This window comes from Myotis lucifugus, unplaced genomic scaffold (genome assembly GCF_000147115.1).
Source record: "Myotis lucifugus unplaced genomic scaffold, Myoluc2.0 scaffold_352, whole genome shotgun sequence".
NCBI classification, from domain to species: Eukaryota; Metazoa; Chordata; class Mammalia; order Chiroptera; family Vespertilionidae; genus Myotis; species Myotis lucifugus.
Window position 1 is genome coordinate 357,572 of NW_005871400.1, and position 25,404 is coordinate 382,975.

The 25,404-nt window shown below is 39.4% G+C and overlaps 1 protein-coding gene across 1 annotated transcript in view; it reads left to right on the forward strand.

The window, feature by feature from the left end:
• LOC102423522 (ATP-binding cassette sub-family A member 3-like) overlaps window positions 1–25,404 on the forward strand; it is a 254,535-nt gene that overhangs the window by 208,427 nt on the left and 20,704 nt on the right. The window contains exons 26-27 of the mRNA XM_023764831.1: window positions 6,664–6,789; window positions 6,989–7,183. Of these exons, the coding sequence (XP_023620599.1) occupies window positions 6,664–6,789; window positions 6,989–7,183 (321 nt within the window). The remainder of the gene's footprint in view (window positions 1–6,663; window positions 6,790–6,988; window positions 7,184–25,404) is intronic.

The following is a 25,404-nucleotide window of genomic DNA, read 5'->3' on the forward strand; positions in this document are numbered from 1 at the left end:
TCTTTATTATAAATATGGGTGTGTTCCATGGACTGTGAGTGGGTTCAATATGCCCTGCCTCAAGCTGTACTCGAACCAACTCTTGTGTAGCTTTTAACTTCAGGGGCCATTGATCAACCCAGACAGGGGTATCTGCAAGCCAGGTCATTTTAGCTGCTGTACGCTGGGTAGGAGAGATAATCAAGGCCCCTGTTGAAAATTCTGGTAACCTAATCCGTGCCTTCCCTTTTGAGTGGACACGGGGATAGATGAATGTCTCCCTTACTGATTCTTTCCTAAGTCCCCTAAGGAGGTGAAATCCTTGATTAAGCATTTGAGAAGTAACAATGGAACTGGGACTTGTTATTAAAACCCCCATCTGCTCTAGCATATCTCGTCCCCATAGGTTAACAGGTAAATGTTGCAATACATAAAGTTGAAAATAGCCTGTATTTCCATCTGGATCTTCCCATCAAAGGAGTTGAACACTCTGCAAGGGTTGAGTAACATGCCCCACTCCTTGCAGTTCGGAAGCCATGAGGTTTAAAGGCCAGGCCTGTGGCCAATGTCTGAAAGCTCCAATATCTATAATCCCTTTAAAAGGCTTCCCATTAATCCTTAGTTCTCACTCAGCTAGCCCTGCTTAACTATTCTTGCTCAGTATACCGCGTCGCTGGATCCAAAGCCCACTGCACCACGGGGCTGACCGGTTTAAGGCCGCAGAAGGAGAATTTGTGCTATTTTTGTTTCTGGTAAGACCTGAATTATAGTATTAGTTGTTTGTGCCATTACTTTAATCTCTCCAGTATAGTCCTGATTTATCACCCCAGGGAGAACTTGAAATCCTTTCAATGTCAAATTGCTCCTCCCTAAAATTAATCCCATCGTGCCTGCGGGAAGGGGACCATACACTCCTGTAGCAATGGCCTGAGTCCCCATCTCCGGGGTTAGTACATATCAGGAGGTGGGACTGAGGTCCAATCCTACACTTCCTGGGGAAGCACAGTAAAGGTTTCGAACGGTTGGCTTTGGGACTGAGTCAGCTATAAAGGCTGCAGTGGGGTCTAGGAAGGGCCCCTACTGTTTGGTGGGACCGGGCCCTTCCTAGAGGGCATTGAGTTATCATCAACATCAGTCTTGGAGGGGCATTCATTTGCCCAATGCTTTCCTCTCCTGCATCTTGGACATAGTCCAGGCTGCTTGTTTCCACTCCCTGTAGCCTGTTGACTTCCATTTCCAGCACTGCAGTTTTTAGCAAAATGCCCTAGCTTGCCACAGTTAAAGCAGCCCCCTTTCTTTTTCTGCTGACCAGTGAACAACATTTCTTTTAAGGCGGCAGCTAATACTGCTCCTTGAACGTAGGCTGGTCCAATGTCAGCACAAACAGGGATGAAATCACATCCAGGACCGTTCTCCCTGTGGGGACGTAAAGCCTCTTAACACACTCTATTTGCATTTTCAACAGCTAATTGTTTCACGAGTATTATTCCAGCCTCAGGGTCAGCCACAACCCTGCCTATGGCTTGGAACAAACAGCCACAAAATCCTGATATGGCTCCTCAGGGCCTTGCCTAATTATGCTTATGTCTAGAGATTATTCCCCTTTTGTTGGTAGTTGCCTCCAGGCTTTGGTGGCACAGTATTTATCTGCTGATAAGCTCGAATGGGGTATACTAACTGAGCCTGCAAAGCCCCATGAGGTCCGGTGCCCATGAGCATATTACTTGTAATGGGTACCCCATGAGCGTGGTTTCTGTTAGCCTGCTCCGCACTAAGCTCTGCCCAATTAAATTTCCATAATAAGTAATCGCCAGGTGAGAGACAAGCCTTCGCCACAGTATTCCAGTCACTAGGAGCCATAGCTTCCTCAGATACTGTATCTAGTAACCCCAGCACAAAGGGGGAGGTTGGTCCATACATAGAACAAGAAGTGTTCAATTCCTTCAAAGTTAAGACTGATGGCCACAGAGCATCTGACCTGAATTCTGAGGATCAGGCTGCTCAAATATAGGGTATAGACTGAATCTTGAAGTATCTTCCCCAGCCTGCCTGGCCTCATACAGAGTCTGCTGGAGTAGAGACAAAGGCACTATATTTGTTTCTGCTTGTTTTGGGGGTAAAAGGAGAGGCTTATGAGCAACAGTAAACTCCCCGGATGCTTGCATCAGACCCCCACCATCCCATTCCCTTGCTGCCTCCTCCTCCAATTCTCATTCATTTTTGGGAGGAAGCACATTGTTCAGAGGCTCTCCCCCACAGGAGCTGTAGCCCCAGGGACTGGAAGAGGCAGTGGAGGTGCCAATGGTACAGGTGGAGTCGGAAGCCTCTGGTAGCCTTCCCCCATCTGTCTTTTTTTAAAAAAAATTGTTTTATTGCTTAAAGTATTACAAAGAGTATTATATATGCCTCCTTTTTTTCCCTCCCCTTGACCTTCCCCTAGCCTCCCATACCCCCCAGTGTCTTGTGTCCATTGGTTAGACTTATATGCATGCATACAAGTCCTTCGGTTGATTCCCCTGCCACATTCATTCATTCCTTTCCCGAAGTGGGCTCTAGGCAGTCCCGAATCAGGGACCACAGACTAAAAGTAGAGGCAGGAATTCCCACTGGACCTTCAGCTATGTAATGATCTCTAACTTGCTTTCCTACCTTCTCCCATGCCTCTACATTTACCTTTCCTTCCTCAGGAAACGATGGGCAAGTTTTATTAACAAAATCTAACAAATAAAGGAGCTGTTGATGTCTAACAGAACAGCCCCATGCTTGGAGCATAGCTTTATTTATTATTTTTTAAAATAAATCTTTATTGTTCAGATTATTACAGCTGTTCCTCTTTTTTTCCCCCATAGCTCCCCTCCACCCGGTTCCCACCCCACCTCATGCCCTTACCCCTCACCACTGTCCTCGTCCATAGGTGTGATTTTTGTTCAGGCTCTTCCCGCACCCTACACCCCCTACCCCCTGAGAATTGTCAGTTCACTCCCTTTCTATGCCCCTGATTCTATTATATTCACCAGTTTATTCTGTTCATCAGATTTTTTATTCACTTGATTTTTTAGATTCACTTGTTGATAGATATGTATTTGTTGCCACTTTGTTGTTCATAATTTTTATCTCTACCTTTTTCTTCTTCTTCTTCTTCTTCTTATTATTATTATTATTATTAAAGAATACTATTATTATTAAAGAATACCCTTCAGCATTTCATGTAATACTGGTTTGGTGGTGATGAACTCCTTTAGCTTTTTCTTGTCTGTGAAGCCCTTTATCTGACCTTCAATTCTAAATGATAGCTTTGCTGGGTAGAGTAATCTTGGCTGTAGGTTCTTGCTATTCATCACTTTGAATATTTCTTGCCACTCCCTTCTGGCCTGCATAGTTTCTGTTGAGAAATCAGCTGACAGTGGTATGGGTACTCCCTTGTAGGTAACTAACTGTTTTTCTCTTGCTGCTTTTAAGATTCTTTCTTTGTCTTTTGCCCTTGGCATTTTAATTATGATGTGTCTTGGTGTGGTCCTCTTTAGATTCCTTTTGTTTGGGGTTCTCTGCACTTTCTGGACTTGTAAGTCTATTTCTTTCACCAGGTAGGGGAAGTTTTCTGTCATTATTTCTTAAAATATGTTTTCAATATCTTGCTCTCTCTCTTCTTCTGGCACCCGGATAATTTGGATGTTGGTACGTTTGAATTTATCCCAGAGGCTCCTACACTATCTTCATATTTTTAGATTCTTTTTCTTTTTGTTTTTCTGGATGGGTGATTTTTGCTTCTTCATATTTCAAATCTTTGACTTGATTCTTGGGATCCTCTCATCTGCTGTTGGATCTCTGTATATTATTCTTTATTTCAGTCAGTGTGTGCTTAATTTCTGATTGGTCCTTTTTCATATCTTTGAGGGTCTCACTAAATTTCTCGGAGGTTTCTAGAAGATACTTGAGTAACATTATAACTGTGGTTTTGAACTCTATATCCAGTATTTTGCTTTCCTCCATTTCTTTCATTTGTGTCCTGTTTCTTTATGTCCGCATTTTGGCTGCTTCCCTGTGTTGATAAAGTGGCTTCATGTGCTAGGTGTCCTATAGAGCCCAGTGGCTCAGCCTCCCCAATTACCTGAGGAGGACACTCTTGGTGCACCCCTTTGTGGGCTGTGTGCACAGTCTTGTTGTAGTTAAGCCTTGACTGCTGTTTGTATCACTGGAAGGAATTGACTTCCAAGCCAATTGGCTTTGAGGACCAGTTGTGTCTAGAGTGGAAGAACTTCTGTGCTGGAGACGCCCTTATGGGGCAGGACTTGCTTCAGTGGGGCTTTGCCATTCACTGAGTCTACCCCCTGAGTGTGTCTCTTATGGATGTGAAGAGTTTTAATCTTGATGGTCTCACTCTGACCACTGGGTACACTGGCTCTTTGATCTCCAAGGAGGTGCAAAGTCAGCCACTGCCTAAAGCCACCCAGCAGGAACTACAGAGAGATCTGCAGATTCCTCCTCTTTATTTGGGGTTTGGAGGTGCCCAGATGAGGCCCAGCTGCGAAGCAATGCAAGCTGCTGTCAAGCCTTGGGCCTTCTTTTGGAAGCTCTGGGGCTCTCTGACCCAGCTGCAGTTTGTTAGGTTTTAGATTGCAAAAGGCCATGCCATTCATATGCAAAAGTCTGCAAACAGCTTCAGCTGGGTTGTAAATTGGGTGGGGTAGGGTCTCAGGGAATCACCAGGGCAGAGCAAACAACAATGGCTGCCCATCAGCCCTGCCCTGAAGAGGTCTCTGTGTCCCATGGCACCATGCAGGAACAATGATCTCTGCAAGCACCTCTGAGAGAAAACCACCCTCGTGTTCCGGCCCAATGCCAGACAGTCCAGTTTCTCCCTGTATGAGTCTGGGTCCCCAGAGTCTCACCCAGAACTGGAGTTCAGAGCAGTCAGGAGCTTGTATCTCTTTCCTGATTGAAAGAGACAACCACATACACAATTACCAGTCCGTTTCCACATGCGCCTCTGTACCTCCGCACCTCCTCCCAGTCTCAGTGCACTTTTCTCTTTCCTTCTAGTTGTATAACTTCTACTCAGCCACCCTTCCCGTGGTTCTGGATGATATCTGTTTTGTCTTTGGTTTTAATTTTGATGTGGCTGTGCGAGGCAGCAAGTTCAGGTGTTTACCTATGCCACCATCTTCCTTTCCTTGGAGCATAGCTTTAAGCATAGATACATATAAGTTCTTCTCCTGTGATCCTGAATTTTCCATTTTTTACACCTAGCTATTACTAAACTGCATAAACTGCTCTCCTTACCTTACTTTTTGCTTTTTGTACGTGATTCACTGGAGCGTCCTTTCACCTTGCAATTGTAGTTCCTCCCATACTCAGGCTCCACATTGGGCACCACATATGCTGCACCAGCACAGCCAAGGGTGAACCTGAGGAGGTGTGGTGAAGGATTGAAGAAAAGACAGACAAGAGAATACAGCTGGGGCTCAGTGGATCTCCCATGCTTGGATGAGGACACAAAAGACCCAGCCTGCAAGATGATGCTTTATTTTATAGTCTGATTAAAACAAGGGTAGATGAACATGTATACAAATGTTCTTGTTTTGGCAACACTTGCAGCACCTCCCACAGCCAATTAGCTACTTAGGAAGGAATTAGGAGGGGCTACAAGGTCAGGCTTAATTATGCTAGGAGAGCTCTGCCCTCCAGGCTAGGACTTGTTTGTGGCCCTGCCACAGGTTAGCCTGAGGCTTGACCCTAGAGCAGCTCCCTACAGCTCCCCTTCCTTATGGAACCCTCCCAGGTTTTGGCACCAAATTTTAGGCTCGACAAAGGAGAAATGCAGGAGGCAAAATGTATTAAGGGATTATGAATTTATTAGATCATCTTGATACCAGATGGGCTGAGCCCCAAAATGGCATCAGCAGCCATGGACAGGAAGTCAGAGATTTTAAAGGACTCTAGGCAGGTTTTTTCTGGGTGGAGAATTCTCTGGGAGGGTCCAGATCCCTAGGAAGATCCGGAGGGGGAAGGATAATAATCTTAGCAAGTGGAATGTGGTCTAAGCCAAAGGGAATGTCGGTTGTGAAGTGGCCTAAAGGTCAGTTCCCTGGAGAAGGGGGATGGATTCAATATTTTGGTCAGACCTAACAGTTATTTTGCAATATCTATCTTGAAAATATAGAGCATAGGGGGCTTAAGAAAAGTCTAGTTAATTCTTGCTGATTTTTTTAGCTCCCACTGTTTCTTTTTGGCAAAATTTATTTATTATTAAAAATTTATGACTGTATTTTTTAGAGTTTTTTTTATCCTCTTGAGATAACTTCCTTCTTAAGAATCTGAGTGATAAAAACAAAACAAACAACAAAAAACCACACCCATTTACCTGAATATTTTAAATTCTGTCTTTTAAAGATTTAAATTTCATAAATTAGCATATTAATTAACACTCTTTTTAGTATATGAAATAACCTTTCCTTCTCCTCTGGGCTACCCCCTCATTCTAGTGATGAACTATTTGTTATTTAAAACTTAGTCAAGGTGTACATGGGATGCTGAGCTGATATCCAGAAATTTCTTGAATTGACTCAAACCTTCAGTTTTGACATCTTTGAGATTATCCTCCAGTTTAGGTTTCATGAAGCCATTCAGTCTAGACCAGAGGTCTAAAGGGTATCCACTTCTGTAATTTTTGTCTTGAAAATATAGGGGAAAGTGTCTGAGGAGTTATCTGGGGAATGTGAAGATGAAGACGTAGAAAATGAAAGAAAGAGGATCCTGGAGCAGCCGCAGGAGCTGCTGAATTCTTCAGTACTTATTAAGGAGCTCATAAAGGTAACATCTTTCACTGTCCAGCATAAGCTGGATCATTGCTACCCCAGAGCATGCCATTGGTGTCCAGGGTTCACTGTACTTCTTTGGGATCTGTGTATATTTCCCAGTGTAATGGAAGAATTTTTATTGTCTGAAGATAGTGGTCCATGGGGTTGTTTTACTTGACCTACAAATATTCTTTATTATATTGCTTTTTTAGATCTATTTTAAGTGTCCAGTCATTCTGGCTGTGAAAAATATCTCCATTACAATCCAAAAGGGGGAGTGCTTTGGATTGCTTGGACTCAACGGAGCTGGAAAAACTACTACCTTCCAAATTTTGACTGGAGAAGAGACTGCTACCTCTGGGCATGTGTTCGTTGAAGGCTTTAGCATCACTGACAATATCCAAAAGGTAAGACACTATTACTGTCTGAGATGTAAGGTGCCTGATGAGTGGGGTACTGGTAACAGGCAGATGGCAGGAGAGAATAGATAGGAATTATGGTAGGAGTTGATATGATACTGTTGACACAGATTCTGGAGAGATAGTGAAGCATCAAAAGCAAAATCAAGAGTATGTTTGAAACTGTTAGCGTAAAAGGTAAGTTCTGTCAATATCTAGGCTATGCCAGACAGGGTGCTGTAAGGAAAGAAGGACTGGCCTGAGGAGAAGGTGACCTGAAATTGAGTTGCAAACTGAAGCTTTGATTCCTCTTGGGGGGGAACAGGATGGCCTGACTGAGCAATCCCAAATTGAAACCAGGTAGCTGGCCTCTGTATCCCTGAAAAGCCAGTCATTAGCTGCGCATGCTACATGAGAGAGAGGACATAACCTTGAAAAGAAACCAAGTGGGGAAAACATTCAAGAAGGAGAAAATGGTCAAAGATGTCAAGTTCAAGGAAGTCTCAGGCAAGGTAGAGCCCGAATAGGGTCCATTGGCTTTAGTGACTAGAACCGCACTGATGAAGCGCACTGATGCACTGGGGCTGCACTAAGGTGGTAATGGGAGCCTGGATGGTGCATTCTTTCCTCGCCAGTTCATGTTCACCGCCATCATAACATCAGAAGATAGTGCTAGGAGAGCCTGCATATTGTAGGACAAGCATGTCAGAGTCAAAGGCTAACACGGGCCAGATAATCAAGGTGTAAGTTTCTGTGGGCCGCAAAAAAAACAAAAGCTTCAATTTTCATAGAAACATAGGTTTATTTCGATACAGACATGCTGAATACAAAGGGCTGAAATAAATGAGTCATCGTTAACATAAAATAATAGAACATTTTAATAAAAATTAATATTTTTTCTTGAACATTAACTTACCAGACACTGAATAACTGGCACAAATTAATAAGCGTAATGCAAATAAACCTATTTTTCTTGTTCTCCAAAAGCAAAATATTTCCTGTTGCACACACCACACAAGTCAGTCCAAGACTAATGATGTGGCAATCAGCTGCTAAAATATTCACTGTAGTATTAGTGGAGAGAAATAGTGCACCTGTGCACACGGCGTGTAAGGGAAATGAATGCAACACGATTATAGTAATCAGTCATTAGCAAAAGTTGTAGTTCATCATTAATAATTATGTATAACAGGATATTGTAAAAATTAAGTTACAAAATTTTTATTAAAACATTTCTTACATACCATTATATTGGCTGGGCTGCAAAAATATTCAACAGTAGTCTGGTAACAAAGGTGAAGCTAAGAATTTGGATTATAGTTTGAAGAAAGTTATCTGTGAGACAAAGGGAAGACTTAGAATTTATTCAGAGTTGTGAGAATGAGACCGGTTATTTTATACATTGAGCCATTTGATCACTAGACTGGAAGAAGTTGAGGAACTAGAGGAAGAAATGATAGATGATGGAAAAAGGTGAGTGGGTCCTGTCAGGTGGTTCTTGGGATGGAAGGGTGAGTGGGGCTCATCCTAAGTATCCCCATCCATACCACTTACCAAGCCCCTGGGGGGACATAGGTTTGTGAGGAACGACAAAAAAATCAAATGAAGATGGTACCAAACAGAAAAGGCTAACTTGGGAACTGAAGAGATAGTCCATATAAAGTGTCAAATTTAAAAAGAGATCATGCAGACAAGTAGGAGCCTTTTGCAATGGTGCATTCAGTGAGTCTGAGAGATCTTTTCAGTCTTCAAGAAATCTCTCCAAGTTGGCTCATCTGAAACATGACAGATGATCTTTTCATTTCCTTGGGCTTTAAAAATGTTTCTAACATTGTCCATTTTATTGTGGTAAAAATATGTAACGGGAAATTTACCCATTATAAACATTTCTGAATGTGCAATTCATTGGCATTCAGGACATGCATATTATTGTGCAAACTTCACCACTATCCATCTCCAGAACTTCTGCATTTTTTTTCAAAATGAATGTCTACCAGTTAAACAGTAACTCCTCATCCCCCTCCATCCCTGGTATCCACTATTCTACTTTCTGGTTTTATAAATTTGACTATTCCAGGTACCTCATATCAGTAGAGTAATATAATATTTGTTCTTTTATGTCTGACATTTTATCTAGCATAATCCTTTCAAGGTTCACATATGTATCAGAATTTTATGCCATTTCAAGACTGAATAATATTCCATTATAAAAGGACCATGCTTTGTCCATTAATCTATTGATAAATATTGGGGCTGGTTCCACCCCTTGGCTATTGAATGCTATTCTGAACATGAGTGTACAAATATCTTTCAATTATTTGGGATATATTTCTAAAAGTAGATTTTCAGACTATAGGGTAATTAGTTTAATTTTCTGAGGAAATGCCATCCTGTATTTTAAAGTGGCTGCACCATTTTATGTTCTCACCAGCAATTCACAAGAATTCCAGTTTCTCCACATCATCACAAACACTTGTTTGTTTTTTTTGTTTGCTTGTTCTTTATCGATAATACTCATCCTAATGGGTGTGAAGTGGTATGTCATTGTGGTTTGACTTGCATTTGATGTTGAGCATCTTTACATGTGCTTATGGGCCATTTGTATATCTTCTTTGAAGAACTTTCTACTCAATCCTTAGTACATTTTAAATTTGGGTTGTTTGGTTTTTATTGTTGGAAAAGTTCTTTACGTAATCTGGAAAATTATCCCTTACCATATGTGTAATTTGTAAATATTTTCTTTCATTCTGTTGCCTTTCCAATATCCTTTGATGCACAAAATTTTAAAATTTTGATGATGTACAACGTATATACTTTTTTTATTGCCTGTGCTTTTGGTTTCATATTCACACATCATTACTAAATCCAATATCATGAGCTTCTCTTACGTTTTTTTCTAAGAGTTTTATAGTTTTAGAACTTACTTTTAGGTTTTTAATCAATTTTAAGTTAGTTATTATATAGCAGAAGGTAAGGGTCAAAATTCAGTCTTTGCACCCTGGCTGGTGTGGCTCAGTTGGTTGGGCATTGTTCAGTGCACCGAAAGGTTGCCAGCTTGATTCCTGGTCAGAGCATATGCCCTAGTTGTGGGCTCATTCCCTGGTAGGAGGCATGCACAAGGCAGTTGATTGATTTTTCACTCTCACATCAATGTTTTTCTCTGCCTTCCTCCCTCTTCCTCTCTCTCGCAAATATATCATTTTAAAAAATCTTTTTTTAAAAATCAGTATTTGCATGTGAATATATAGGTGTCCCAGCACCATTTGTTGAAAAGACTGCTCTTTCTCTCATGAGTGTCCTTGGCACCCTTGTTGAAAATCATTTGACTATTTTTGCAAAGGGTTGTTTCTGAGCTATCTTGTTTCATTGTTCTACATGTCTGTCTTTATGCCAGTATTACAGTGGCTTTAAAGCAAGTTTTGAAATCAGGAAGTGTGAGTTCTCTAAATTTCTTCTGTTTTGAGATTGTTTTCACTAATTAGGGATTCAAGCTCCCCACACAAAATTTAAGGATGGGCTTTTCTATTTCTGCAAAAAAAAAAAAATGATTAGGATTTTGCTAGAGATTGCATTGAATCTGTAGATAATTTTTGGTAACTTTGACATCTTAATTTGAGTCTCTTAATCTATGAACATTGGATGACTTTCCATTTATTTATGTCATCTTTAAATGTTTTGTAGTTTTTAGTGTACATGTATTTTGTTATTTTCTTTTAATTCTCACCCAAGGATATTTTTTCCCATTGATTTTTAGAGAGAGTGGAAGGGAGGGGGAGAGACTGAGAGAGAAACATTGATGTGAGAGAGACACACCAATTGGTTGCCTCTTGCATGCAACCCGACTGGGGCCGGGGATCGAGCCTACACCCAAGGCATGCTTTTGACTGGAATTGAACCCAGAACCCATCAATTTGAGGGCTGATGCTCTAGTCACTGAGCCAAACCAGCCAAGGTTAGTGTACATGTATTTGGATTCCTTGGTTATTCAGAATATTTCTATTCCGAAGTATTTTATTATTTTTTATGTTATTGTAGATTGAATTGTTGTTGTTGTTTAATTTCCTCTTTGGATTATTCATTGTTGGTGTATAGAAATGTGACTGATTTTTGCATGTTGATTTTGTATTTAATAACTTTGGTAAATTTGTCTCTTGTAACTGATTTTTTGTGTCTGGGGTTTCCTACATATGGGATCATATAATCTGTGAACAATGGTAATTTTACTTCCTTTTAATTTGAATGTTTTTAATTTATTTTTCTTGAAAATGTCTCTGTATAGAATTTCAATCCTCTGTTAAATAGAAGTGGTGAAAGCATGCATCCTTGGTTTGCTCCTGATCTTTGAAGGAAAGCTTTCAGTCTTCCACCATTGAGTGTGGTGATAGCTGTGTATTTTTCTATATTTACTTTTTTATGGTGAGGAAGTTTCCTTCTATTGCTAGTTAGTTGTGTGTTTTTATCATGGACACATATTAAACTTTGTCAAATGCTTTCTCTTCATCGATTAAGTTGATTATTCATTCTGTTAATGTGGAGTATTAAATTGATTGATTTTCATGTTAAACCATCCTCACATGCCAGAAATAAATCCCACTTAATCATTGTCTATAATCCTTTTAACAGGCTACTGATTATGTTTTGTAGCATTATGTCAGGGGGCATTGCATCATTATTCACAAATGATACAGGTCTGTTGTTTTCTTTCTATGGCTTTGGTTCTAGGGCAGTGGTTCTCAACCTTCCTAATGCCGCAACCCTTTAATACAGTTCTTCATGTTGTGGTGAGCCCCAGCCATAAAATAATTTTCTTTGCTACTTCATAACTGTAATTTTGCTACTGTTATGAATCGTAATGTAAATATCTGATATGCAGGATGTATTTTCATTGTTACAAATTGAACATAATTAAAGCATAGTGATTAACCACAAAAACAATATGTAATTATATATGTGTTTTCTGATGGTCTTAGGCGACCCCTGTGAAAGGGTCGTTCAACCCCCAAAGGGGGTCACGACCCACAGGTTGGCGACCCACAGCTTGAGAACCGCTGTTCTGGGGCATTGCTGGCATCGAAAAATGAATTAGAAAGTGTCCTTAAAATTTTGGAACAACTTAAGAAAGATTGTTGTTAATTTGTAACTGGATAAACAATGGATCCAAGTTGCCTGTCACTACTTGAGCCAATTAAGCAGAGACAGGGTTGAATCATTATGAGCGTTTATCCCAATACTGCCAGCAGTACCGGAGAGCAGCAGGTCATCCACAAAAATCTACTCTGCCCCCACCATAAGCCGGCTGTTTATATTGGTAGAAGTACAAAGGAAAGTAGGCAAAAGGGCAAATGGGCAGTTTACAGATATGTAAAAGAGCTAGGGTCTTCAAAGGGCTGGAGATTCTGGTTTCTGGCTTTAGTTTCTGCAACAAAGTTGTTAATCTTCCATGCTAATAGGCAGCTCCAAATGGGAAGGTTGGACTGCATCTCCAGGTGAGCTCCCAGGTCCAGAGTGCGGCTGCCAGCCAGGGTAGAATGTGCCTTCTTAATCAGAGCAAAACAATCACGGTTAACAGAGCAGGATTGATATTTCTCACAATCCTAGCTGGTTCCCCAGCATCCTGTTTCTGCCCTATCAAATTCTTCTTGAAGTGTTTGGTAGAATTCACCAGTGAAATCATCTTGTTCAGGACTTTTCTTTGTTGGGAGGTTTATGATTAGTGATTTGATCCCTGTTCTAGTTATCAGTCTATTCAGATTTTCTTGTTTTTTTAATTCAGTCTCAGTATTTGTGTCTCTAGGAATTTTCCCATTTCATCTAGGTTATCCAATTTGCTGCTGTGCAGTCATTCATGGTAGTGCCTTATAATCTTTATACAGGGGTGGTGTCGGCCAGCATCAAGAGCACCGCACAGCTCTGCTGGGCTGACCGGCTCTGAATGGCTGAGTCCACGTATTCTTCTAAATCTTCCTGTCCGACTACGCCAGGGCTGGTTCTTCTCGAACCCTGCCCACTGTGCAAACTGTTGGGAACTTAGTCCAAGTTCCTCCTTTATCCTCTGCTCGCTAGTCACAGGGGTTGGGTCCAAGCCCCTCTGCCTGGGGCTGGACCTGCTAGGACCCCGGGTCTTAGACGGAGAAGCCATGAGAGGCTGTGGGTGTATAAGGATGAGTCTTCATTGCAGAAGCCAGTGGCCATATAGCCATCAGACAGAACAGTCCTCACAGCACAGTCCATGCAGGCAAGGCAGCCGGACACCGGCTGGTGAACATAGATCTTTCCCATAAAACAGCATCAGTCTCTACCCACAGCTATTATCTGAGCAGCTGCACACTGCCTCCCAGACTCACCACCTCCTGTCGTAGTGTGATCTGAGTTCTCTGGCTCAGCAGCTTCCCCTGCCTCTCCTGCCCAGCTGCTCTCTCTAGCAGAAGTCTTCACACTCCATCCCAGCTGCTCTCTCTTCATACTCCAGCAGACTTCTGCTCACTCCTGCCTCAGCCAACTAGACTGGTCAGTAACCTATTTTTATGACATTTAGACAAAGAAGGCTTTGTGCCAACAGTGACATCAATTATATTGGCTATTGAAGGGCACAGTGTACCGTGTGTTCTTGCACCTGCTCATGGTATCTTGGCCTGATTAGGACTCTCAGGCTCAGAGTTCTTGAACATTCCATTTAGGCACATGCCCAGAGCGGCCTTTGGCCATTCTGGTGTATTGATAACAAGGCCTCTGTGCTCCCACTGGCCTTGACTATCCGGGGACCTGGCATGGTTCCCACAGGTGGGCAAAATATGTTTATAGTTGTTTGTATGGAAAAATAATGTAATAATTAATAAATTACACAAGAATAAACTGTGTTTCACATATTCACAACTGTAAACTTACTTTTGCCCACCCCATATTTGTATAAAGTCAGTAGTAATGTTCACACTTTACTTCTGATTTTAGTGATTTGTGTCTTCCCTTGTTTTCTTAGTCCATGTAGCAAAGGTTTGTTAACTCTGTGATCTTTTCCAAGTACTAACTTCTAGTTTCACTGATTTTCTCCAGTGTTATTTTAGTCTCTATTTTACTTATTTGCCTTATTCTAATCTTTATTATGTCTTGTCAACTGATGGTCATTGGCAGGAATTCAAGGCCATCAGGAATTCCCAATTTGGGGTGTGATGAAGAAGAAAACTCTATTCAGTGCAAAGCTATCAACTGTGATACAGCAGGGTGTGAAAACTCTAAGGCCAGACAACTCTGTTCTGCTCCATGCTGGTCTACTCGGCTCTGTGCTGGTTTGCTCCCGGTGCTTTGCTCTGCTCTGCTCTGCTCTGTGCCAGTCTGTTCTGGCCTGCACTGGTCTGCTTCGCTCTGCTCCAGTGAGACAACCTCAGTGTTTTAGCTCAGCCACGGGATGTAGTCTTCAGTCTTGAAAGGAAATTACTCTCTTAGAGCCAGGGGGGAGCTGGCTTCCCTGGACAGAAGTCCTCACCCCTGGTCCCTGGTTGGACTGAGAACTCTAAATCCTTGCAGTTGATTGATCCAAAAGGCACTGTCCTGATTGGCCAAAATAGGGCCACTCTGGTTGGTCAGAGCTGTGCAGGTCTGATTGGATGGGAGAAGCCTCCATCCTATTGGTTGAAATCAGATTCCAAGGACTCCTTCATAAGGGCTGGCTCAGATGTAGAAACACCATGCAGTGGGCAGTTTAGTGCAGAGGCAAGAAGTCCAGGGCAGGCTGCTCCCTGAAGTGCATTTAGTGTGAGATCCTCGGTGTAGAAATGGCTGCTGGGTTCTGTTTTTTAAAAATGAGCCCAGTTAGCCACAGGAGCCCTTCTTAGTAGGTCTGTTTTTTCTGCTAGATTTGAGTTTAGATTATTCTTTTGTGTACTTGTTAAAGATGTAAAGTTAGGTTATTGATTTGAGATTTTCCTTTAAAAATAGTTTTCTATTGATTTTTTTTAGCGAGAGGGGAAGGGAGAGAAACATCTATGTGAGAGCAAAACATCTATCAGTTGCCCCACACACACCCACCATGAGGGATTGAACCGCAGCCCAGATATGTACCCTGACTGAGAATTTCCTTTCTGTGCACAGATGATACCGAACCAACTAAGCCACACTGGCCAGGGCAAGATATTTCTTTTTCAATGTTAGCATTTATAGCAATAAAATGTTCCTCTTAGTACTGCTTTCAATGCATTCCATAACTTTTGGTGTGTTGTTTTAAGTATTTTCTAATTTTCTTTGTGATTTCTTCTTAACCCATTTGTTGCTGAAAAAAGGGTTGTTTAATTTCCACATATTTGTAAATTTCAAGTTTTCCTCATGTTATGATTTTCAACTTAATACCAATGCGGTCATGAAGATGTTTTGTATATATTTTTAAATTATTAGACTTGATCTGGGGCGTACTATATGGTCTCTCTCAGGAATACCTCATATGCACTTATAAACTATGTGTATCCTGTTGTTGTTGGGTCGAGTATTCTGTATATGTCATTAGTTCCAATTGGGTTAGTGTTGTTCAAATTCTCTATTCAAGACTCTAACTCAGTGGTTCTCAACCTTCTGGCCCTTTAAATACAGTTCCTCATGGTGTGACCCAACCATAAAATTATTTTCGTTGCTACTTCATAACTGTAATGTTGCTACTGTTATGAATCATAATGTAAATATCTGATATGCAGGATGGTCTTAGGCGACCCCTGTGAAAGGGTCGTTCGACTGCCAAAGGGGTCTCGACCCACAGGTTGAGAACCGCTGCTCTAACTCCTATTATTCAGCTGTCTATTTCTCCCTTCAAATCTGTTACTGTTTACTTCATATACTTTGAAGCTCTGATGTTTGATGTACATGTGTATAACTGTTATATCTTCATGGTGAATTGGCCTTTTATCAATTTATAACATTGTATTTGTTTGGTTCTGAAATTTTTATTTATATTTTTCAATTAAAGTTTACAGTCAATATTATTTTGTATTAATTTCAGGTGAACACATAATAGTTAGACAATCATATACTTTACAAAGTGGTTCCCCCAATATTTCAAGTACCTACCTGGCACCATACATAGTTATTACAATATTATTTACTTCCTTATGCTATAATTTACATTCCTATAACTATTCTATAACTACCAATCTGTACTTCTTAATCCCTTCAATTTTTTCACCCAGATTCCCAAGGCCCCTTCATTCTGGCGACCATCAGTCTGTTGTTCTCTGCATCAATGAGTCTGTTTCTATTTTGTTTATTTTGTTCTTTAGATTGCACATATAAGTGAAATCATATGGCATTTGTTCTTGTAACAGTTATTGACTTAAATTCTATTTTGTCTAATAATAGTGTAGCCATCCAGATCTTTTGGGCACTATTTGCATAGATTTATTTTTTGTCCTTTTACTGTCAACTTCTTTATGTCCTTAAATCTCAGTGAATCTCACTGGATATCATATAGTTGGATCATTTTGTTGTTGTCTTTTTACATTCATTTTGCCAATATGTGCTTGTTGAATGAGGTATTAAATTCATTTGCATTTAAAATGAATACTGCCTTGCCAGTATGGCTCAGTGGTTGGGCATCAACCATGGGCCAGGAGATTGCAGTTCTGGTGTTGATCTCCAGTGGAGGGCATGCAGGGAGCACTTGATCAATGATTCTCTCTCAACGTGATGTTTCTATTTCCCTCTTCTCCCTTCCTCTCTCTGAAATCAATTTAAAAAACATTAAAGTGAATACTAATAGGGAGAGACTTATTTTTGCCATTTTGTTGTTTTATATATGTCTTGTTTCCTCCATTACTTCTTTCTATTGTATAGAGCAGCGGTTCTCAACCTGTGGGTCGTAACCCCTTTGGGGGTCGAACAACCCTTTCACAGGGGTCGCCTAAGACCATCGGAAAACACATATATAATTACATATTGTTTTTGTGATTAATCACTATGCTTTAATTATGTTCAATTTGTAACAATGAAATTGGGGGTCACCACAACATGAGCAACTGTATTAAAGAGTCACGGTATTAGGAAGGTTGAGAACCACTGGTATAGAGTATTTTTTAAATGAATCTTTATTGTTCAGATTATTACAGTTATTCTTCTTTTTCCCCCCCATAGCTCCCCTCCACTCAGTTCCCACCCCACCCATTGTCCTCATCCATAGGTGTAAGATTTTTGTCCAATCTCTTCCTGCACCCCCCACTTTCCCTTACCCCCCGAGAATTGTCAGCCCACTCCCTTTCTATGCCCCTGGTTCTATTATATTCACCAGTTTATTCTGTTCTTCAGATTTTTTATTCACTTGATTTTTAGATTCACTTGTTGATATGTATTTGTTGTCACTTTGTTGTTCATAATTTTTATCTTTACCTTTTTCTTCCTCTTCTTAGAGAATACCCTTCAGCATTTCATGTAATACTGGTTTGGTGGTGATGAACTCCTTTAGCTTTTTCTTGTCTGTGAAGCTCTTTATCTGACCTTCAATTCTAAATGATAGTTTTGCTGGGTAGAGTAATCTTGGTTGTAGGTTCTTGCTATTCATCACTTTGAATATTTCTTGCCACTCCCTTCTGGTCTGCATAGTTTCTGTTGAGAAATCAGCTGACAATCATATGGGTACTCCCTTCTAGGTAACTAACTGTTTTTCTCTTGTTGCTTTTAAGATTCCCTCTTTGTTTTTGCCCTTGGCATTTTAATTATGATGTGTCTTGGTGTGGTCCTCTTTAGATTCCTCTTGTTTGAGGTTCTCTGTACTTCCTGGACTTGTAAGTCCATTTCTTTCACCAGGTATGGGAAATTTTCTGTCATTATTTCTTCAAATATGTTTTCAATATCTTGCTCTCTCTCTTCTTCTGGCACCCCCATAATTCGGATGTTGGTACACTTGAAGTTGTCCCAGAGGCTCCTTCACCATCTTCATATTTTTGGATTCTGTTTCCTTTTTGCCTTTCTGGTTGGGTGATTTCTGCTTCTTCGTATTTCAAATCTTTGACTTGATTCTTGGGATCCTCTAGTCTGCTGATGGATCTCTGTATATTATTCTTTATTTCAGTAATTGCATACTTAATTTCTAATTGGTCCTTTTTTACATCCTTGAGGGTCTCACTAAATTTCTCAGAGGTTTCTAGAAGATTCTTGAGTAACCTTATAATTGTGGTTTTGAACTCTATATCCAGTATTTTGCTTTCATCCATTTCTTTCATTTGTGACTTGTTTCTTTGTCTTCACATTTTGGCTGCTTCCCTGTGTTTGTTTCTATGTATTGGGTAGCTGCTAAGTCTCCTTGAGTTGATAGAGTGGCCTTGTGTGGTAGGTGTCCTATAGGGCCCAGTGGCTCAGCCTCCCCAGTCATCTGAGGTGGACGCTCTTCTTGCACCCCTTTGTGGGCCGTTTGCACAGTCTTGTTGTAGCTAAGCCTTGATTGCTATTGGTATCATTGGGGGGAATTGACCTCTAGGCCAATTGGCTGTGATGACCAGCTATGTCTACACTGGAAGATCTGTTACACATGAGACACCCTTATGGGGCAGGACTTGCTTCAGTGGAGCTTTGGTGCTCACTGAGTCTGCCCCTTGAGTGTGTCTCTTATGGATGTGAAGAGTTGTAATCCATTATGGTCTCACTCTGACTACTGGGTACACTGGCTCTTGGATCTCCAAGGAAGTGCAAGGTCAGTCACTGTCTAGGTCCGCCCAGCAGGAACTACACAGACATCTGCAGATTCCTCCTCTTTGTGTTGGGTTTGGAAGTGCACAGACAAGTCCCAGCTGTGAAGCAAGGCCACTGCTGCTGCCAGGAAGTGGGCCTTCTTTTGGAATCTCTCGGGCTCTCTGACCCAGCTGCAGTTTGTTTTAGGCGAAAGGACAGGCCATTCATATGCAAAAGCCGATGGGCACAGCTTGGGTGGGTTGTAAATTGGGTGGGGCGAGGTCTCTGGGAATCACCAGGGCAGGTAAACAGCAATGGCTGCCAGTCAGCCCTGAACCAGAGAAGTCCCTGGTTCTCTGCTCTCGCGCACCTGTGCAGGAACAATGGTCACTGCAAGCACCTCTAAGAGTAAGCCGCCCTCACATTCCTGTCCCAATGCCAGACAGTCCATTTTCTCCCCATATGTGTCTGGGTCCCCCAGAATCTTGCCCAGAACTGGAGTTCAGCTTGTATCTCCCTCCTGGTTTAAAGAACAGCACATCCAGGTGCCAGCACTTTCCGTGCCTCCACACTTCTTGCCGGTCTCAATGAGCTTTCTTCACCTCTCTAGTTGTGGAATTTCCACTCAGCCAGCTTTCCCATGGTTCTGGGTGGTAGTTGTTCTTCCATTTAGTTGTAATTTGATGTGGTTGTGAGAGGCAGCAAGTATAGGTGATTACCTATGCCACCATCTTGGTTTCTCCTTCTGTATAGAGTATTTTTTGTATTTACATGTTTTGATACTTTTCTTGTTTCCTTTCATGTGTATTCTTTGTGATTACCATGAGGATTTCATATAACATTCCAATGTTATCACAATCTACTTTGAATTGATACCAACTAAATTTCAATCACATATGAAACTCTGCTCCTATATAGCTTTGTTTCTGCCTCCACACTGTCATTGTTGTCACAAATTACAACTTTATACATTGTGTACCCACTACAAATTATAATTATCTTTATTCATTTTTTTAAAATCCTGTATAAAATACAGTTGAGTATAAGTAAAAATTGCAATAGTATTGGTTTTTATATCTGCCAATGCACTTAGCTTTCCCAGAGAGCTTTATCTCTGCATATGCCTTTGATTTACTGTCTAGTGTCCTTTAATTTCAATTTAAAAGACTCTTTTTAGCATTTATTGTAGGGTAGATCTAGTAGTAATGAATTTCCTCAGCTTTTATCAGGGAATACTTTGTTGTTTCTTCTATTTTTGAAGGACAGTTTTGTTGGCATAGAATTATTGGTTGACAGGTGTGTGCGTGTGTTTTCTTACAGCACGTTGTATCACTTCACTACTCTACAGCCTCCAAAGTTTCAGCAGATGATCATATTAAGGATCCTTTCTTTTGTGACTGCTTTCCCTTGTTTTCAGTGTCCTCTCTTCTATTTAGTTTTTGACAGTGAGATCATTATTATTTGTCTCATTGTAGATCTCATACACTTTTCTTAGAATTCATAAGTTTCTTGAACTTGTAAATTTATGTATTTCATTACATTTGGGAAGTCTCTTTCAATAACCTTTCCTCCTCTTTCTTTCTCTTACCTTATTCTGAGACACCAAAATATATATATTGCTCTCATTGATGGTGTGCCATAAGTTCTTTAGGGTCTCTTTACTTTTCTTCATTTTTTTTCTTCTTACAAGTCATACTGAATAATTTCAAATTTTCTATACTCATCATGTTCACAGATTCTTTATTATACCTGCTCACATGTGCTGTTGAACCCCTCTAGTAAATTTTAAATTCACTTATTATATTTTTCAGGTCCCAATTTTCTCTTTGTTTTCATTTTATAATGTTTATTTGGTGATTTTTCCATTTGTTTATGTATAATTTTCCATATTTTCTTTCGTACTTTGAGCATATTTAAGAGAGTTATTTTTAAATCTCTATCTAGTAAGTCTGATGCCAATTTATTTTCTTCAATTGTTTGAGCTTATTTTCATGTTTACTTATGTCTTGAAAATTGGCTTTTGAAAATTAAAAATGTAATTGCCTTTGACTCAGTGATTCCACTTCTGGGAATATATCCAAAGAAAAGTGAAATACTAATCCTAAAAAATATATGTATCCCTATGTTCATTGAAGCATTATTTACAACTAGAGGCCTGATGCACAAAATTCATGCAAGAGTATGCCTTCCTTCCCCCGGCAGCCGGCACAGGCTTTCCTCTAGCACCTGGGACTTGGGCTTCCTTCTCAGCCCTGGCTTCATCCAGAAGGTCATCCAGAAGGACATCTGGTCTAATTAGCATATTATGCTTTTATTATTATAGATAGCCAAGCTTTGGAAGTGCTCATAAGTAGCTGAGTAGATTAAAAAAGCTGTGGTACATTTATACAATGGAATATTACTTAGCCATAAAAAAGAAGGAAATCTTATCTTTTGCTACAGAATGATGGACCTACAGGGTACTATACTAAGTGAAATAAGCCAGTCAGAGAAGAACAGCTACCATATGATTTCATTTATCTGTGGAATCTAATGAACCAAACAAACAAACTAGCAAAATATAAATATGGATTCATTGATATAGAGAACAGACTGACAGCTGTCAGAGGGAAATGGAGTGGGGGGCTTATGTGAAAAAGACAACGGGATTAAGAAAATCCCAGTATGGTATTACTGGGAAAGGGGGGTGGGGCAGGTAGAAGAGGTTAAATGGGGTGGGGGGTAAATGGTAATGGAAGGGGTTTTGATGTTGGGTGGTAAACACACAGTACAATATAAAGATGATATACAATTGTACACTTGAAACCTATATAATTGTATTAATTAATGTCACCCCAATAAATTCAATACAATTTTTTTAATTGGCTTTTGAAAACAAGTCACCTCTCCCATCTTTTCAGACTGGCTCTGTGCCAAGGCACTTTTTCACTATTTAGCTAAGTATATTCTAAACCAGTGATGGCGAACCTTTTGAGCTCGGCATGTCAGCATTTTGAAAAACCCTAACTTAACTCTGGTGCCGTGTCACATATAGAAATTTTTTGATATTTGCAACCATAGTAAAACAAAGACTTATATTTTTGATATTTATTTTATATATTTAAATGCCATTTAACAAAGAAAAATCAACCAAAAAAACGAGTTCTTGTGTCACCTCTCACACGCGTGTCATAGGTTCAACATCACTATTTAGCTAAACATGTTTTAAACCTAGGGATTAGCTCTAGGTAAAAATTTATGTTATTCTCATGTCATTTCTGTGCATGCAGCTTGCCTGTGCCTGTTTGTGTGGGTTTTTATATTCTTCTATATACATGGCTTTTTAAAAAAGTCTTAATTTATTAAAGAGTGTCACTCTTGCTTGTCTTCGGGAACTTAGATGTTCTGTCTTCACCTGTAATCTCTTGGCCCAGGAGTCTGCAGGTCTGTAATCCCCCTGCAGCTTCCATGAGAAGTACCCTCTGATTTGGGGCCGAGGTAAAACAACACCAGTCCTTCAATCAACTCCCCAAACAGGTTAGGCCACTGAAAATAAGGTTGGCTTTTCTTCTGATTTGAAGGAGGCAATAGGAAAATGGGCTGCTGCCTCCTCTAGACCAACACTGTTCTGAAACAGGCAGGGTGTGGCAAGGGTGCGTAACATGCCGCAACATTTCCTAACATTTTGGAAGTAGCTTTTTCTTGATTTTTCTGGATATCCACTTGGTTGCTGTAAACTTGAACTGTGGTAAAGTTATTTCAGTCACTTTCTGGTTGTTTTAGAGTTTTCCCAGGAAAAAGGACTTGGAGCTTCCTTGCCTTCTATTTCACTAGTGTCACTCTGTAATATGTATTGTTTTGTAACTCTACCCCTGAAGTCTTTTACAGTTTAGCAGATTTATTTCCTTGTACCTTACATACCTTACTGATTTTATTTATGCTCTTAAGGCTGTCTTTTTTTTATCATATTATAAATTGCTAGTATTTAGAAATGTTATTGAATTTTACATGCTGATCTTATTATGCAGAAACCTAGATCAACTAATTTTCTAATTAGTTTTTACAGTTTTTATACGATTATCATGGCTTTCCTAGATAGACTTTTAATCTAGAAATAAGGACACTTTTTCTTTCTTTTAAATTATCAAACCCCATTTCTTGTGCTATTGCATAAAGTGGGACCACTGGTACAATACTGAATACTGGTGGCAATAATAGATATCTTTTTTCTTTTCTTTTGAATGGAATACTTTTAAATTTCTTCTACTGTATATTATATTTGGTAGCTACCCTTCATCAGTTTAAGAAAATTCATTTCTATGCCTAGTTTACTATAAGTTTTTAGCATTTTACTGTTGGTTTTTATTGGTATCATATGAAAATATTATATAGTTTTCTCTTTTAATTAATTACTATCTATTGTTAATGTAAATATTCATTTTTAATCAATCAATTCCAATGTAAACTACCATGCTGACTTTTTAATTACACATTAGTCTCACTTATTTATGAATATAATTGTACTGTATACTTCTTCCTGGCTTCTTTATTCCAATATTGTTTGTAAGCTTCATCCACATTGTTACTTATAATGGTAGTTTGTTTATTTACATTGTTGTATAATATTTAGTTGTATGAATCTAAAACAATATATTTATTTACTGTAAGTTTGAGGAACATTTATATTGTTTCTGAACTTTAGTTATTATTAATTTGCCATGATGTCTTTTGGTACAAGTATGTACACATTTATGCTAGATATATACTTTAATACATAATTACTGGATCTTAAAGTATGTAAATATTCAACTTTAGTCAATACTTCCAATCCTTTCCATCACTCTACATCCTTGCCAATATTTGGTGTTGACAGTCTTTTAGACTTTTAATTTTGAACATTTTGTTGGGATTTTGTACTTTCCATTTTTTCTTTGATAATGTATGAAGTTGAATAGATCATCAAATATTTATTGAAAACTTAGATATTTAAATCATTGACCCATTTTTCTATTGAATCACCTGTCCTCCAATAATTATTTGAAGAAAAGCTTTGTATATTTTTCTTTCGATGGATAGATTTTTAAAAAAAATTTCAATGCAGTCTCTTTTTTCCCTTTGCTCATTGTTTTATGACTTCTGTTTAAGAATTCCTCACCAGTCCAATATTTAAATTAAATATTAAACATCCTTTGTTCTCATGCATAATTTCATTGCATTGCATTATCATTCACTTTCAATATTTTAAAAAATTCTTTATTGATTAAGGTATTACTTATGTCTCCTCCCCCCCCACTGCCCCCTCTGCATATGCCCTCACCCCCTTTGTGTCTGTGTCCATTGGTTATGCTTATATGCATGCATACAAGCCCTTTCGTTGATCTCGACCTCCTCCCCCCACCCTTTCCTGCATTCCCTCTGAAGTTTGACAGTCTGTTTCTTTTGCTGTGCAGAAAATTTTTATTTTGATGTAGTCCCATTTGTTTATTTTCTCATGAGTTTCCATTGCCTTAGGAGCTGTATCTGTAAAGGTATTGCTATGACATATGTCTGACATTTTGCTGCCTATGAATTTCTCTGAAATTTTTATGATTTCCCATCTTAGCTTTAAGTCCTTTATCCATTTCGAGTTTATTTTTGTGTGTGGTGTAAGTTGGTGTTCTAGTTTCATTTTTTTTTTGCATGTTATTTGTCCAGTTTTCCCAACACCATTTATTGAAGAGACTGTCTTGATTTCATTGTATGTTCTTCCCTCCTTTGTCAAATATTAATTGAGCATAAGGCTTGGGTCGATTTCTGGGTTTTCTTTCTGTTCTATTGGTCAATATGTCTGTTCTTGTGCCAGTATTAGACAATTTTGAGGTCAGTGGCTTTGTAATATAGCTTGATATCTGGTATTAAGATCCCTCCAACTTTGTCTTCTTTCTCAGAATTGCTGCAGCTATTTGGGGGTCTTTTTTTTGTTCCATAAGAATTTTTGGAGTGTTTACTGTAGGTTTGTGAAATATGCTTTGGTATCTTAATGGGGATTGCATTGAATTTATAGATTGCTCTGGGTAGTATGGACATTTTAATGATGTTCATTCTACCAATCCATGAATACAGTATATTCTTCCATTTGTTTATGTCTTCCTCTATCTCTTTTTTCAATGTCTTGTAGTTTTCCAAGTAGAGATCTTTTACCTCCTTAGTTAAGTTTATTCCTAGGTATCTTAATTTTTTGTTGCAATGGTAAATGGGATTTTTTAAAAATGTCTCTTTCTGTAAGTTCACTATTGGTGAATAAAAATGCCATAGATTTCCTGCTGTTAATTTTGTATCCTGCTACATTGCTGAATTCATTTATTACATCTAATAATTTATTTTGGAGTCTTTAGGGTTTTTTATGTTAAGTATAATGTCAATCATCTGTGAATCATGATAGTTTTACTTCTTCTTTTCCAAATTCGATGCCTTTTATTTCTTCTTCTTGTCTGATTGCTATGGCTAGCTCTTCCAGTACTATGTCGAACAGGAGTGGTGAGAGTTAGCATCCCTGTCTTGTTCCTGATCTTGGGTGAAATGGTTTTAGTTTTTGTCCATTGAGTATGATGTTGGCTGTAGGTTTGTCAGATCTG